Consider the following 14,075-nt stretch of genomic DNA (forward strand, 5'->3'; position numbering starts at 1 on the left):
AATAGGAGTTGAAAAGTATATTGATTCAAATCAAAAAGAAAAATCATACAAAATCTGCAGTGAAATTATGTAGAGTTCAGAAAGACGGGACTGAGTTTGAATGAATGGTGAGAGGATCATTGATAACAAAAGCAACAAACCAATTTTTAGCAACTAGATTTATTTTTGTGTTACCCAACATACAACAAAAATAAACCCACATTCTTTATTTAGAGCTACATGTGCCAGATAATTTCACTTCAAGTTCTGGATTTGGAAGTATTCCATTCCAGACCTCCTAATATATTTTGTGAGAAAAATGCAGGTACAAGAAAGGGGATGGTGCGTGGATTCTGATATTAAAATTATCTTCATTTTCTTTCAGGAGAGTACATAACTGCTACAAATGCCGTCAGTGCAGCTTTACAGCTGTTGACACCCAGTCACTACTAGAGCACTTCAACACTGTGCATTGTCAGGAGATGGACATCAGTACAGCCAATGGGGAAGACAGTCATGGTATGTCGGCTATTAAGGAAGAGCCCAAAATTGACCTAAAGGTCTACAGTCTGATCAATCCAAACCCCAAAATGGGGGAGCCCATTTCTGACAGCATAGTGAAGAGGGAAAAGCTAGAAGATAAGGAAGTGCTCAAGGAGAAAGGTTGGACTGACAGCTCCAATGATGATCTTCGCAGTGTGACCTGGAGAGGAACAGACATTTTGAGGGGAAGTCCATCATATACACAAACAAGCTTAGGCCTCCTGACCCCAGTGTCTGTTGGCCAAGAGCAGCCAAAGCCGTTAAGGGATAGTCCAAACGTAGAAGCTGCCCACCTTGCACGGCCTATTTATGGCTTGGCTGTTGAGACCAAGGGATTCCTGCAGGGGGTGCCAGCAGGAGGTGGAGAGAAATCTGGACCACTCACTCATCAGTATCCTGGATCAGGTGATAACAAATCAAAGGACGAATCCCAGTCCCTCTTACGGGTAGGAAACTTTCCTTTGTTATACTGAATGCATGCATATCATGTTTACTTTCAACTACTCCTTTCTTTAGTTTTGGAATGGTGCTTTATTTTCAAGGGCACTTTATTAAAATCAGTCTATAGGGTTCAAACTTTTAGAGATAAATTGGCAGGTAATAGTTCCCAAGCGTTTTTATAAAATATGTACCAGATGCAGTAGGAAGCAATCGTTTGTTTGTCTTTGCTATTAGCTCTGACTGAATTTTGGTTAATCATTCCTGCTGATTATGCAAGAATCTGATGCATTTGGCGAAGAAAGGTTTAGAACCCCAGAAGGCTGCACATGTGTTACATTAACACATCTAATCACCTCTTAAATTTTGAGATGGGGTGACAGCGCATACTGCAGCAAGATATCATAGTATTAAACAGCTAAAATGTGAAATCTGAGTCAAATATTAATAAAGAAATGTAACTGGAGAGGGAGAGTTAAAATGTGTAAACATGTTAACTTTGTCATTTGTCTGGTTGGCTTGTCGAAGAAGAAGAAGAAAAAAAGGAACTGAGGAAATGTCAAAAGAGAGAGAAATTCTGTATCTTACTGTACATTCTCATCCTATCCTCAAAACAAAACTGAACTAGTTCTCTCTCTCTCTGAACAAATCGCACCTGTGCATACAAAGGGCTTCCCCTCACTCTTTACTGTATGTACTTTGCCCTGTGAAGGAAGTTTGAGTTTCAGATAACTCACTAATTCTGAGGAGGAGGTTAGTGGCCCCGGGGAAATAACTGTCTTTCTCTCTGAGTCAGCACTGGGTTTTCACTAGGTGCCATTTCCCATCTGAACTCCTCGAGAGTTGCTGCAGTTGCTTTCAGTTTGTATACAAAGGTGATTTTGAAACTCAGCTGGTATTGAGTATGGAAAGAATGATTAGCTGCTTTTCTCTATTCTCTCTTTAAGGACATTTAGAATCATGAATCCAGATGTCAATATGTTAGAAGAGTAAAGCAAAGGCAAATGTATTTTTCAACAGTCTTCTATAATATATGAAAAATTGAGCTGTTTAAGTCAATGGAGTCTAAAACTTGACAATTGTGCTAATTCTCAATAATTTATTTTTAATTTAAAATCTTCATGCATCTGAATGGAACCAAAGCGTTATATATTATATAAAGCTGTGAAATGTCACCGACATCATCTCTCAGCTTAATTATTTGAATGGTGACATGGAAGGCTTTCTGTGTGAAGATCTGGGTTTGGGACAATTGAGTGTGGGAGCTTCATATAGAGAACGAGTTTCTTTTCTCCTGTTTATCAGTATTTTTTTTTTTAAATCTTGATTAGAGGTGAAATTTACCCTGACACAAGGAACCATTTATATCCCACTTAAGCTCTATTTAGTGGGATTTAGCCATGCATGGACCTTTTGTTGGCTATCTCAACAGGGACCACTTTTACCCTGGGAGGCTAGCCAGTTGAGACTAAATTTTATTTGGTTTTGCACTGGCTAAACCTCGTTGTCTATTAAAAAAAACAAAAAAAACCAGGAATCTGGTAATGTGCTCCATTAGCGCTGTGAAGACCACTTATACTCCTCTGGCTGCACCTGAAACCTAAAAATAATACCACTTTAGTTCTTTTATTTACCTGATTTTTTTTTTTACCACTGGAGAAGGCAGAGGAGGAAAGATTATGCTGGCCAACTTTTATGGTTGGCTCAGCAGGAAATTCAAATATAAATATATATTTAAGGTTCTTCACATAAATGTGCTAATGTGATTAGGTTTTCAAACCCATATTTTGAGTCTGAATGGATTGCTTTTCAGAGGTGCTGAATTCCTGCGGTTCCCATTGACTTCTAAAATCATTGTCCTCTGAATATGCAGTCTGCTTATTTAGGTGCATAAGTATGGATTCAGTTGTTAGGTTTAAGTATCTGCTTTTTAAAATTTTATCCTACATCCCAATTTCTGCTTTACATAGTTTGTAAAATGATTGTGGTAAAAGGTTAGGCTTAGTCTGCACTGATTAGGGAAACTATGTTGGCACCTTACAGGGAAGAATTACCTTTAATACAGTTCTGGTTAATGCTAGTTGAACTCCACTGGACGCAGAATCTAATCGAACATGTCTTTCCCTCAACTCCATTACTTTTTATTTTCATATTTCCATTTTTCTTCTGTGAAGATTGGAGAGGGGGCTTATGTCAGCTAGCCTAAGACCGTCATCTTTTTACTCTGACACTATGTAAGTGGACTCCTGGAACATGCTGGACCGAGTTCATACACATCATAAGACATACCTACGTTTCATAAGTATTGAGGGAAGAAGGAAATAGTGAGACTTTAGCCTTCTTTTGGGAATTCTCAGGCCGAATGGAATGTGAGGGTTTAGTGCTAATTCAGATTCAGAGCTGAATTGTGTCAGTGCGAAAAGAACCCCTAAAATTCCTGATTCAGTTCCCTGAGTGCAGAATTGTGCAGTGAAACCCTGGCTCTGTTAAAGTCAAAAACAAAACTTTGACTTCTGCGGGGCTAGAATTTCACCCAAAGGCATCTTTGCTGCTTACATTCTGAAGGATTAGAATGTCAATTGATCCAAGCAGAATTGTTCTTTAGATTAATTCTGCTGCCTCCTCTTCATTTCCAAAAATCTAGAGTTTTTCTAGTTAACACTGATTGTACCCAGTGAATTAAAAAAAAAAAAAAAAGCTCTTTATTGTTTGAACATATCTTTGTTGATTGTCCTCTTAGGAAAAAGAACATGTAAGTCTGTAATGTGAACCAATGATTTAGGTACTAAAAGCTGGCATGCCCCAACCAGTGCTTCTGGCTGGTACAAGTCTCTAAAGTTATATCAGTAGTTTGAATTCAAAGTTGTGTGTGCAAGGGCCACTTGTTGACAAAAAGGCAAAATTTACACTACTTCTATTATTCTGTTTAGATGACAGAGACTGTCATTTCATGTTTTTGAAAAACTGACATGAACAGAACAGTTTTAATCTGGGGAGACCCAGCCGGAAGCACTGAATATGTAACGTGCTCAAAGGGGAAAAATGGCATGTGTCTGATTGTGTGTCCTCCCCCAGTGGTTCACATTTACTAAGAAAGCTTTGAAATGATTTTAACAATTATAAGGATAGTTTTCACTTTTCATCTTTGGACTTCACTTTTGAGACTGGGTTGGCAGTGCTAGTCACACTTTTTACAGATGAGGTAATTGAGTCGCTGAGAAGCTTAGAGACCAGCCCTGGGTCACATGGCAAATCAGTGGCAGAACCAGAATCAGAATTTTGTCCTTGTGACTCTCATTGCTCCCTCCCTCCCTGTTCTGTTTTGAGTGGTGTTGCATGAAGTTTAAGTGGTCAAGGAATTTGGCTTATTTAATTGTTTTAAAAGTGTGTATAAATGCATATGGAATATACATAGCAATTATTATTTCTGGGAAGAAATGTACATAATGCAGGTTGTGTTGCAAGCTCTATATTGTATGGTTTCAGTGTACTCTTTAGAAACACAGTCCCATAGTTTTTTAATCACAGCTGATGAGGGAATGCTTATAGATAACACTGTACATAAACAGAATTTGTTGTAGAATCAGCTAATGCAAGGGGTACAGAATTTATCCAACAGCAGAAAAACAAATAGAGGATAATATCACAAGCAAGTTTTCTAGGTGTTTGCTTTATAGTATATCTCTGATGGTTGACATGTGGTTAAAATGTCAGAAATAATAAAAATCGATTGAAAAAAGGTGGAAATTTTTATATACTATAATGTTGTCAACAAAATTGTCTCATAAATACAATACATTTGTAAGCTTTCATGTTTTGTAACCTGCCTATATGCTGCTTTGCTGCTCTCATTCTACCTGTGATGGCCACCTGCCCCCCACAATGTGTCATTTAGTAGATTCTTCATGGGAGAAAGTTGGGTAGGATTTTATTTATTTTCAGTGGTTGAAACACCAAATTGATTGCAGACTGAGATATTGTATTGATGACAGTTTGTACAATGCATGTGCAAACACATGTAGATAGTGGGCACACCTCCTCCCCCCCCCCCCCCCGACAATTAGAGTTTTCAGGCTGTTCATGTGCGAGTGAATCTTTCTCAGGGACTTGTTACACTTCTCTGAGTAGCTTTAATTTTACTTTTCTTATTAAAATGTTTCCAGTAACTGTATTTACAGGCTATCTGTATGTTTTGTAAATGGGAATACAAACAAAAAAAATCCCTCTGCCCTCTCTTCCTTAGAGTAACTGAATTTATAGTTTAAAGATTTGTTGATACTGGATAAGTCTATTGAGATGCAAAAATGTTCCTTTTGCGGGGGAGGGAACATTGGCAGCCAGCAGAAGATCAGCCAAGCTGCATTGTTTAGTGCTTTGACAACTCTGATTCTGGACAGTAGGAACTCTTTCCTAAACTGATTTTAAATGAAGTGTCCTCTTTTGTTATGTTTTGATGCTGCAGTACCAAGTTTTCCACAGTGTAGACACAACGTGCAACGTGATCCTGTTCATTTACACACAGACCTATTTATCATACAATGGTATCTGTGCGCAAGGGGATGTGCAAATGTTACTGCAACACTTCCATAAGCATGCTTAAGATCACTGACCCTGATGTCTTCTAATGTCATCCATTTCTGAAAGTGTCATACATATTATAGCCTATTTGCAGTAATTTAATATAAAACATATGTAATATGAGAAAAAACGAGGAGTGCTTGTGGCACCTTAGAGACTAACACAGTAGGCAACTCCCATCTTTTCATGTACTGTGTATATATACACCTGCCTACTGTTTTCCCCCCCCACTCCACGCATCTGATGAAGTGCGTTTTAGCCCACGAAAGCTTATGTCCAAATAAATGTGTTAGTCTCTAAGGTGCCACAAGTACTCCTTGTTGCTTCTGCTGATACAGACAAACACGGCTACCATACTGAAACCTGTATATGAGAGAGGGTCAACGGAGCAAATTGTAATAAATGGAGATCTTGGACAGCAATATTTAAGTCTTGACGAAAACATCTATAGCAAATTTTAACATATTTTATTTTGAGGCCTAACCCTTGGGGAGCTGAACACTCTCAACTTTTCCATGGAATGGAGGGCACTCAGCAACACATGCTACAAGAAAGCATTGTATTTCAAGACTGATTCAATTTACATCAGGAATAGTTGGTTATTGTTCAGCCTGTGATATTTACACTTCAGATGTTCCATATTCTGTTCTGTTCTGTTCTATCTAGAGCTGGTTAATTTTTTTAATTTTGAATTTCTGCTGGGCCAATCATGATTCCACCCCTTCACCTTTTTCTTAACAGGCCGAAGAGTAGGTTGATTTGTTTTCAAAGTTTGAAAGGAAAAAAAAAAAGACATACTTTTCACTTAGTTCTGACCTTAAAAGTAACTATGTAGTAACTATCATATATAATTTTCCCTGTAGTGAATCACTGGATAGTTTATACTGTATTTTGAATTATTAATCCCTGTTTAACTGTGAGAGAGACTTTCAAAGGGTTATGTGCCCAACAACCTCTGAAACTCAATGGAAATTCCTCACTCCCCTATGTGCTTTTGAAAATATTCCCCCTGTGTATAAACATCAGATTGTTGGCTCTAGAAGGATAGCAAATCTCATAAGTGAATCCTGCTTGCACTGAAGTCAGTAGATTTGCTGCTGACTTTAACAGGAGGAGCAAACCCTGTATGTGAGAATTTACAAAATGTGTTCTTAAAAGTCTTGGTAGCTTTAACAGATGTACATAATCACCGGGGAATACAATTCAATGAATACCTTTTTTTTTAAGAAGGACTATTTTATTCTGATTTGTAGAATTAAACTTAGGAAGAGTATAATTGTTCCTTTTTTGCTTTAGTTGGTAGATTTCTTGGACACTATATCCTTGTCCCCCACTTCTTTAAAAAGTAGCCCTCTAAAGAAGAAACAACTGAAACAGTTTCTCTTTAGCTGCATCTCATTTTTTTCCCATTTCCTCTGACTCCGTAAGGGATCTTTCAGGAAGTATTTATAGTCAAGGCCATTCATTGCCATACGGGTCCTCTAATTAACTCAGGGAAACTCAGCAGGCACTATGTCTTACTAATGCACATTGCTATGTTAGGTCAAAGAACTGCTAAGCTCTTTCAGTTTTGTTAAAAGCACCTGTTTCTACAATTCAGTTTGAGGTGGTGGGGGGTTAATTTTTAAGTATAAAATAGAACCTGGAAAATTTAAATGATCATCTGACAAGCAAAGTGTCAGAGTAAAGATAGGACTTGATTAGAAACAGTTTTGAAACCTTGATTTCCTGCACAAAACTGGAGAATGGTAAAATTCCCTTGTTGGTGAATGGACTACAAGTGAAGTTAAACTAACTTTATAAAGGTTTGAAATAGCTTAGAAACAAACATGTGTTTGGCTCCTTTTAGTAACTACTGGAACAAACCCACAAGAAAATTGTATGTTTTGCATTACCCATCATGACACAGTGATCAAATAGGACTAGAATATAACTTCAAAAAAATGTTAACCTGCCCAGTTAAATAGATGTTTCTGGTTCATGAGAATTGAATTTAAGCATAGTTGACTGGGGACGGGTTGTCACATGGAAAGAGGGCCCCGCCTTTTGGATATATACCCACCTAGAGTTGCGTATATTTCTGTCACTGGGGGCAGAGAATGAGTAAAAATGTATTAGACAGTAAAATCATTATTTGGGTGTGGCACTGTAATAATATAGTGGGGTGGATGTTTGCATCAAAAACGCTGAGGAAAAGGTGAATCAGTCTGCAGAACAAAGAGCAATAAGCATTAAGTTACAAGCCTCCTGGCCTTTTTTGTAAGCAACAGTGTATACAGAAGTTGCTAGGATCAATAGCAAAATAATTCTAGCAGAGAAAAACAGATTCTTGATTTAAGATGCATCATTTGGCTTGATGAGTCAATTACGAAGACAAAAGCCACCCTACATTGTATAATGAAACAAATGGCTGATATGGATTGAAATTCAGAATTACATATCATTAATTGAATCTTTATATTCCCATCATTAGTCAGATACCAGAACTGCTCTTATTCTCAGTGGTTTGATAGTTAGCTCATCAACATAATTTCTTCAGTAAGAAGAAGCAAAATATTATGCATACTAGTTTCTAAAGTAATACTGGTTAAATCATGGTCTCATTATTTGAACTTGTGAGAAAGAATTGTCATTAACATAATATGGATTTTGAAGTGAATGTGATTTTATGGTAATTATGTAATTTTATGTGTGTAGATATTAGACATGAAGAAAATATGATGAATAATAACTTTGCTTACATGCCTCTGATTACTTAGTGCTATGTTTTCTGATCAGATCAACATCTTTTGTAACATGTGTTGCGATTGTTAAATTCATTTGAGTCCTGGGGAGCAGGTCATCGGCTGGTACAATTCTTATAGCTCCATTAACTTCAGTGGAACATTGACAATTTTCACCAGCTGGAGATCTGCCTCTGCCTCTGCCTCTCTTTTTAGCTGTCTTTTTAATTTATTTATTGACAAAGGGCCCAACCCTGCAAACTTTACTTCTGAGAGTAGTACCATTGATTTCAGTACGACTAATCACCTGAGTAAAGATTATTCACAATATGTAGGGTTTTAGGAACAGACCTAAAATCAAAGCAAAATCTTTTATCCAGGCTTCAAATGCATTACTACATTTTTACTTTTAACTTCTGCTACTCTCTTATAGTATTAGTTATAACTATAGCCTAATTATTGGTTTAAATAAAATACCATGACAGTACCAAATAAATACAGCTGTGAGCACTGCACACATAAACAAAACTGAGTGTTATATGTAAACTATATAATTAGATTTTTCAATGGCACAGGCTCTTTACATTTGGAAGTAAGAAGTTTGCACTAATCAGGCTAATTTGATCAATTATTAAACTTATCAAAAGTCTTGAGGAGTAAAATAAGCACATTATAATAATTTATTTTTAGGTGCATCGGAGTTTAGCATTAGATTATACATTTCCATTGAAATGAAAGTTTGTATTTTACATACAAACTAAGGACCACATTCTGCCAAATTGAATTCAATAGGAAGATCACACTCATGTCTGAGGGCAGAATTTATTGCTAATTTTGTAGATTTTTTTCAATGGAAAATTATATTTCATAGATGAATGCAGGCAAGGATTATACATAATTTTGTTTTTGCCTGAAGTAGAATGGTGTTGAACGGTGAGAAGTGGCATGAAGATACATCTAACACATGGGTCGGCAACCTTTCAGAAGTAATGTGCCGAGTCTTCATTTATTCACTCTAATTTAAGGTTTCGCGTGCCAGGAATACATTTTAACATTTTTAGAAGGTCTCTTTCTATAAGTCTATAACATATAACTAAACTATTGTTGTATGTAAAGTAAACAAGGTTTTTAAAATGTTTAAGAAGCTTCATTTAAAATTAAATTAAAATGCAGAGCCTCTCGGACCGGTGGCCAGGATCCAGCAGTGTGAGTGCCACTGAAAATCAGCTTGCGTGCCGCCTTCGGTACGCTTGCCACAGGTTGCCTACCCCTGATCAAACAAGTTGTTTTTTGTGTTGAATTTCAGATATCCTTTGTACATGAACTTTTACTAATTAAAAGATAGACTAAATATAAATGTTAGAGGAGGGATATTGTGATAGGCTGTAAATAAGTGCTTAATCTATTGGACTAGGAATGCACAGCCATAATTTTAATTAATTTAAAGGAATCAGATGCAGTACATATCTGAATGAATTTCAAAGTAGTAAAGATTTGAAAACAGATTTGTAAATAAACAGTGCACACTCATGTTCTGTTGATTTCTCATAGCTATTTTATCCAGAAGTTAATGTCTCCAGTTAAAAAATGCCCACTATGTGAAATAGTTTTGGTGTGTGCACAGATATGTGCAGAAACAGAAGAAATGTAAGTATATCTGTATAAAATATATAGATATAAATATACACCCAGCAGGTGCTGAGGAACTTCCCTTGTTACCTAAGAACTGATCAAAATAGATATATGCACGTAGCTACTTTTAATATGGTCTAATGATCCTCTATTGTAGCACAGTTGATATAGTGGAGAGCTTCACATCTGATATATTTCATTTATGTCTTGTACTGAATTCTCTTTCTAAAATACATGCATATAACCTATCTCATAGAACTGGAAGGGACCCTGAAAGGTCATTGAGTCCGGCCCTCTGCTTTCACTAGCGGGACCAAGTACTGATTTTTGCCTCAGATCCCTAAGTGGCCCCCAGAAGGATTGAACTCACGACCTTGGATTTACTAGGCCAATGCTCAAACCACTGAGTTCTTTTGATTTTTTGCTACTTATTCCTTTGAGAAGTATTCTGAGTATTTTAAAATGTCACATGGATTGCCAATATATGTTTCAATGTCCTACCTCTATAAAAAAATTTTTAAAAGTGATATGTGTATGTATATGTAGTATATTATATTTGAGATATGACATCATTTATTTAAAGTTGAATTAAAATCACAGAGCTAGATTGTGCCTGGCTACTGGATGAGTGCGCAGTACTGTAGAGCAGGCCTGCACAACATGCGGCCCGCGGGCCGCATGCGGCCCGCAGAGCCTCACTGTGCGGCCCGCGAGGGGATTCTAAATCCCCCGCACACGGTGCTCTGCGGGCAGCTCAGAGCCCTTTAAATCCCGGCCGCGGCCAGGAAGCAAAGAGCTCTGGGCTGCCAGCAACCGCGGGGAGTCCAGAGCCCTTTGAATCTCAGCCGCGGCCAGGAGTCAGAGGGCTCTGGGCTGTCCGCAGCGGCGGGGAGCCCAGAGCCCTTTAAATCTCAGCCGCGGCTGGGAATCAAAAGGCTCTGGGCTGCCTGCAGCGGCGGGATCCCAGAGCCTTTTGAATCTCAGCCGCGGCCGGGAGTCAGAGGGCTCTGGGCTGTCCGCAGCGGCGGGGAGCCCAGAGCCCTTTAAATCCCAGCCGCGGCCGGGAATCAAAGGGCTCTGGGCTGCCCGCAGAGATTCTCAGCCGCGGCTGGGATTTTAAGGGCTCAGGGCTCCCCGCGGCTGCGGGCAGCCCAGAGCCGTTTGAATCCCGGCATGCGGCCGCTGTTTGCCCCCTCCCCAGACCTCTGCCCCAGCTGCCCTCCAGGATCCCCACCCCCCTATCTAACACCGCTGGTCCTTGTCCCCTGATACCGCTCTCCTGGGACTCTTGCCCCTAACTGCCACCCAGAACCTCACCCCCATCTAAATGCTGCTGCTCCTTGTCCCCTGATTGCTCCCTCCCAAGACCTCTGCTCCAACTACCCCTTGGGACCCCACCCCCTATCTAAGCCTCCCTTCTCCTTGTCCCCAACTGCCCCCTCCTGAGACCCCCCCCAACTTTCCCCCAGGTCCCCACCCCCTACCTGTCCCCTGATAAACCCCTGGGACTCCCATGCCTATCCTTCTGCTGTCTGTCCCCTGACTGCCCCTCTGAACCCCATACCCCTTCTCCAACCCCCAGCCCCCTTACCGTGCCACTCAGGCCAGCGTGTCTGGCTCCATGCAGCTCCAGATACATTGCTGCCATGCTCCCCCGTGGAGCCCACAGGCCCGCCCCCCCCAGCACCTGCCTTCCAGATTTGAACACCTCAAAATTCAGGAGTGCTCAAGCTCAGTTTGGGCAGCTGTTACTTCATTTCTCCCAAACCAAATATACTGATCCACTCTAACTTGCTTTAGAAAAAGCAGGATAAAATTGAGCAAGAAATGCTTATTAGCACTGGAATTGCTATTTTCAACAGCCATTGCCTTTTTGTTTGTTTCAGGAAGACAGTGATATTGCATTGGCAAATTCCCCATAGAAAGAAAGAGTGGAACAAAAGAATAATAAAGGCACCAACTTTTCCTCATTTATGGAGGACAGTCTTATAATATGCATCCAGATATCCTCCAATCACACAAGCTGAAAATTGTTCCGCTTTACTGCACCTCTGTAACCATATGGGAACCAATCCTGTCTGTGTTTTGTGCACATCCAAAATTCCTGCTGAATGACCCGCCCTGGGAGCGTTACCAGTGACCCAGGGCTGGGGAGGCAGGAGGTGTGTGTGGGGGGGAGGCACTGGTGGAGGGGAGCCCAGGGCTGGGGCAGCAGCAGGGTGGGGGGAGGGCACTGGTGGGGAGGAAAGGGGGAAGCCCAGCGCTGGGGCAGCAGGGGGTGTGGGTCAGTGGGGGGAGAGCCCAGGACTGGGGCAGCAGGAGGGTACAGGGGGGTGCCCAGGGCTGGGACGGGGGGGCAGGCAAGTTTTTTTTTGCTTGGGGCAGCAAAATACCTAGAACCGGCCCTGCCGGGTTCCCCCAGCCGCCGGAGCCCCGGGCCCTTTAATTTGACCCTGAGGGCTCCCAGCCACCTCTTCAGCTGGGAGCCCCCGGTTGATTTAAAATAAAGTATCACCTCCTCACCCCCAACCTTCCTTTTTAGCCCACAGCTGTTTTGGTGGGGCAGCACTGGGGAAGGAGGGTTTATTTCTGCAGGGCTGGACGGCCCTGGGGCGGGGTGTTTCTGCGGGGCCAGGAGGTTTCGGCCCTCGGCTGTTTTCTTTGGAGGAATGTGGCCCTCGCTGCTTTACGAGTTGTGCGGGCCTGCTGTAGAGTGAACAAAGAGCCTTTTCTCTGTGTCCTGCACAGCAGCTGGTTTCCAAAGGGGGCAGTGTGATGGGGACAATGGTCACACAAGTCCACTCCAGGGGATGCTAGAACTAGCAGTGTGGCCTGGTGACTGAGCTCTTGCTGAGATTGTGCATCTCCGCCTTGCCCCAGTGCAAACAAGCCTATTCAGTATGGCGTATATTTTAAAATTAATGATACTGCTTTGGTGCAGAGCAATGCTGCCCAGAGGGAAGTAGCAGGAGGCATTCTGTCTAGGGCAGGAGCGGGCAAACTTTTTGGCCTGAGGGCCGCATCGGGTTTCAGAAATTGTATGGAGGGCTTGTTAGTGGAGGCTGTGCCTCCCCAAACAGCCAGGCATGGCCTGGCCCCTGCCTGCTATCCGACACCCCCCGCGCTTCTCGCCCCCTGATGCCCCCCGGGGGAACTCCTGCCCCATCCACCCCTCCTGCTTTCCCTGACCACCCCCAGACCCCCCCGCCCCTAACTGCCCCATCCAACCCCCCTCTTCCTTCCTGACTGCCCCCCCCAGGGTCCCCTGCCCCATCCAATCACCTCTTCTCCCTGACCACCCCCAGACCCCCCCGCCCCTAACTGCCCCATCCAACCCCCCTCTTCCTTCCTGACTGCCCTCACCCCTGGGACCCCTGCTCCATCCAACCACCTCTTCTCCCTGACCACCCCAGATGCCCTGCCCCTAACTGTCCCCCACCGCCCCATCCAACCAACCCCTTTCCTTTCTGACTGCTCCCCCCCCGGGACCCCTGCTCCATCCACCCCCCATTTCTCTGTCCCCTGACCGTCCCCAGAACACCCACCCCTGACTGCCCCCGGCAGCCCCATCCGATCCCTCCTCTCATTCCTGACTGCCCCACCTGGACCCCTACCCCATCCAACCACCTCTTCTCCCTGACCTCTCCGGAACCTCCACCCCCATTCGACCCCCCTGTTTCCCACCCTCTGACCACCCCCACCCCTATCCACACCCCTGGCCCCTGACCACCCCCCAAACTCCCCTGCCCTCTATCCAACCCCCATCCCCTGCTCCTTACCTCCTTACCGCACTGCCTGGAGCACCCGTGGCTGGCGACGCTACATCCATGCCGCCCGGCTGGAGCCAGCCATGCCACCGCGCAGCACAGAGCACTGGGTCAGGCCAGGCTCTGCAGCTGTGCTACCCCAGGAGCTCGCAGCCCCGCTGCCCAGAGCGTTGTGCCCGCAGTGCAGCGAGCTGAGGTTGCAGGGGAGGGAGGACAGTGGGGGAGGGGCCGGGGGCTAGCCTCCAGGGCCAGGAGCTCAGGGGCTGGGTCGAACGGTCCCAGGGGCTGTAGTTTGCCCACCTCTGGTCTAGGGGAAGGGATAGTGCTCTCTGTCATGCAGAGGATTCAGGCCCACTGTGGGACTGGCCAGTTCATGCTATTGCCCTTTCCTCATGGAGAGGAAGGATAGGCCAGT

The 14,075-nt window shown here is 42.9% G+C and overlaps 1 protein-coding gene across 2 annotated transcripts in view; it reads left to right on the forward strand.

Moving 5' to 3' along the window:
- The window catches only part of TRPS1 (transcriptional repressor GATA binding 1), a 405,556-nt gene that overhangs the window by 214,828 nt on the left and 176,653 nt on the right, over positions 1-14,075 (forward strand). For both annotated transcript variants that reach the window (XM_045007716.1, XM_045007717.1), the window contains one exon: positions 365-968. In XM_045007716.1, the coding sequence (XP_044863651.1) occupies positions 365-968 (604 nt within the window). The remainder of the gene's footprint in view (positions 1-364; positions 969-14,075) is intronic.

Source organism: Mauremys mutica, chromosome 2 (genome assembly GCF_020497125.1).
Source record: "Mauremys mutica isolate MM-2020 ecotype Southern chromosome 2, ASM2049712v1, whole genome shotgun sequence".
Taxonomy (NCBI): Eukaryota; Metazoa; Chordata; order Testudines; family Geoemydidae; genus Mauremys; species Mauremys mutica.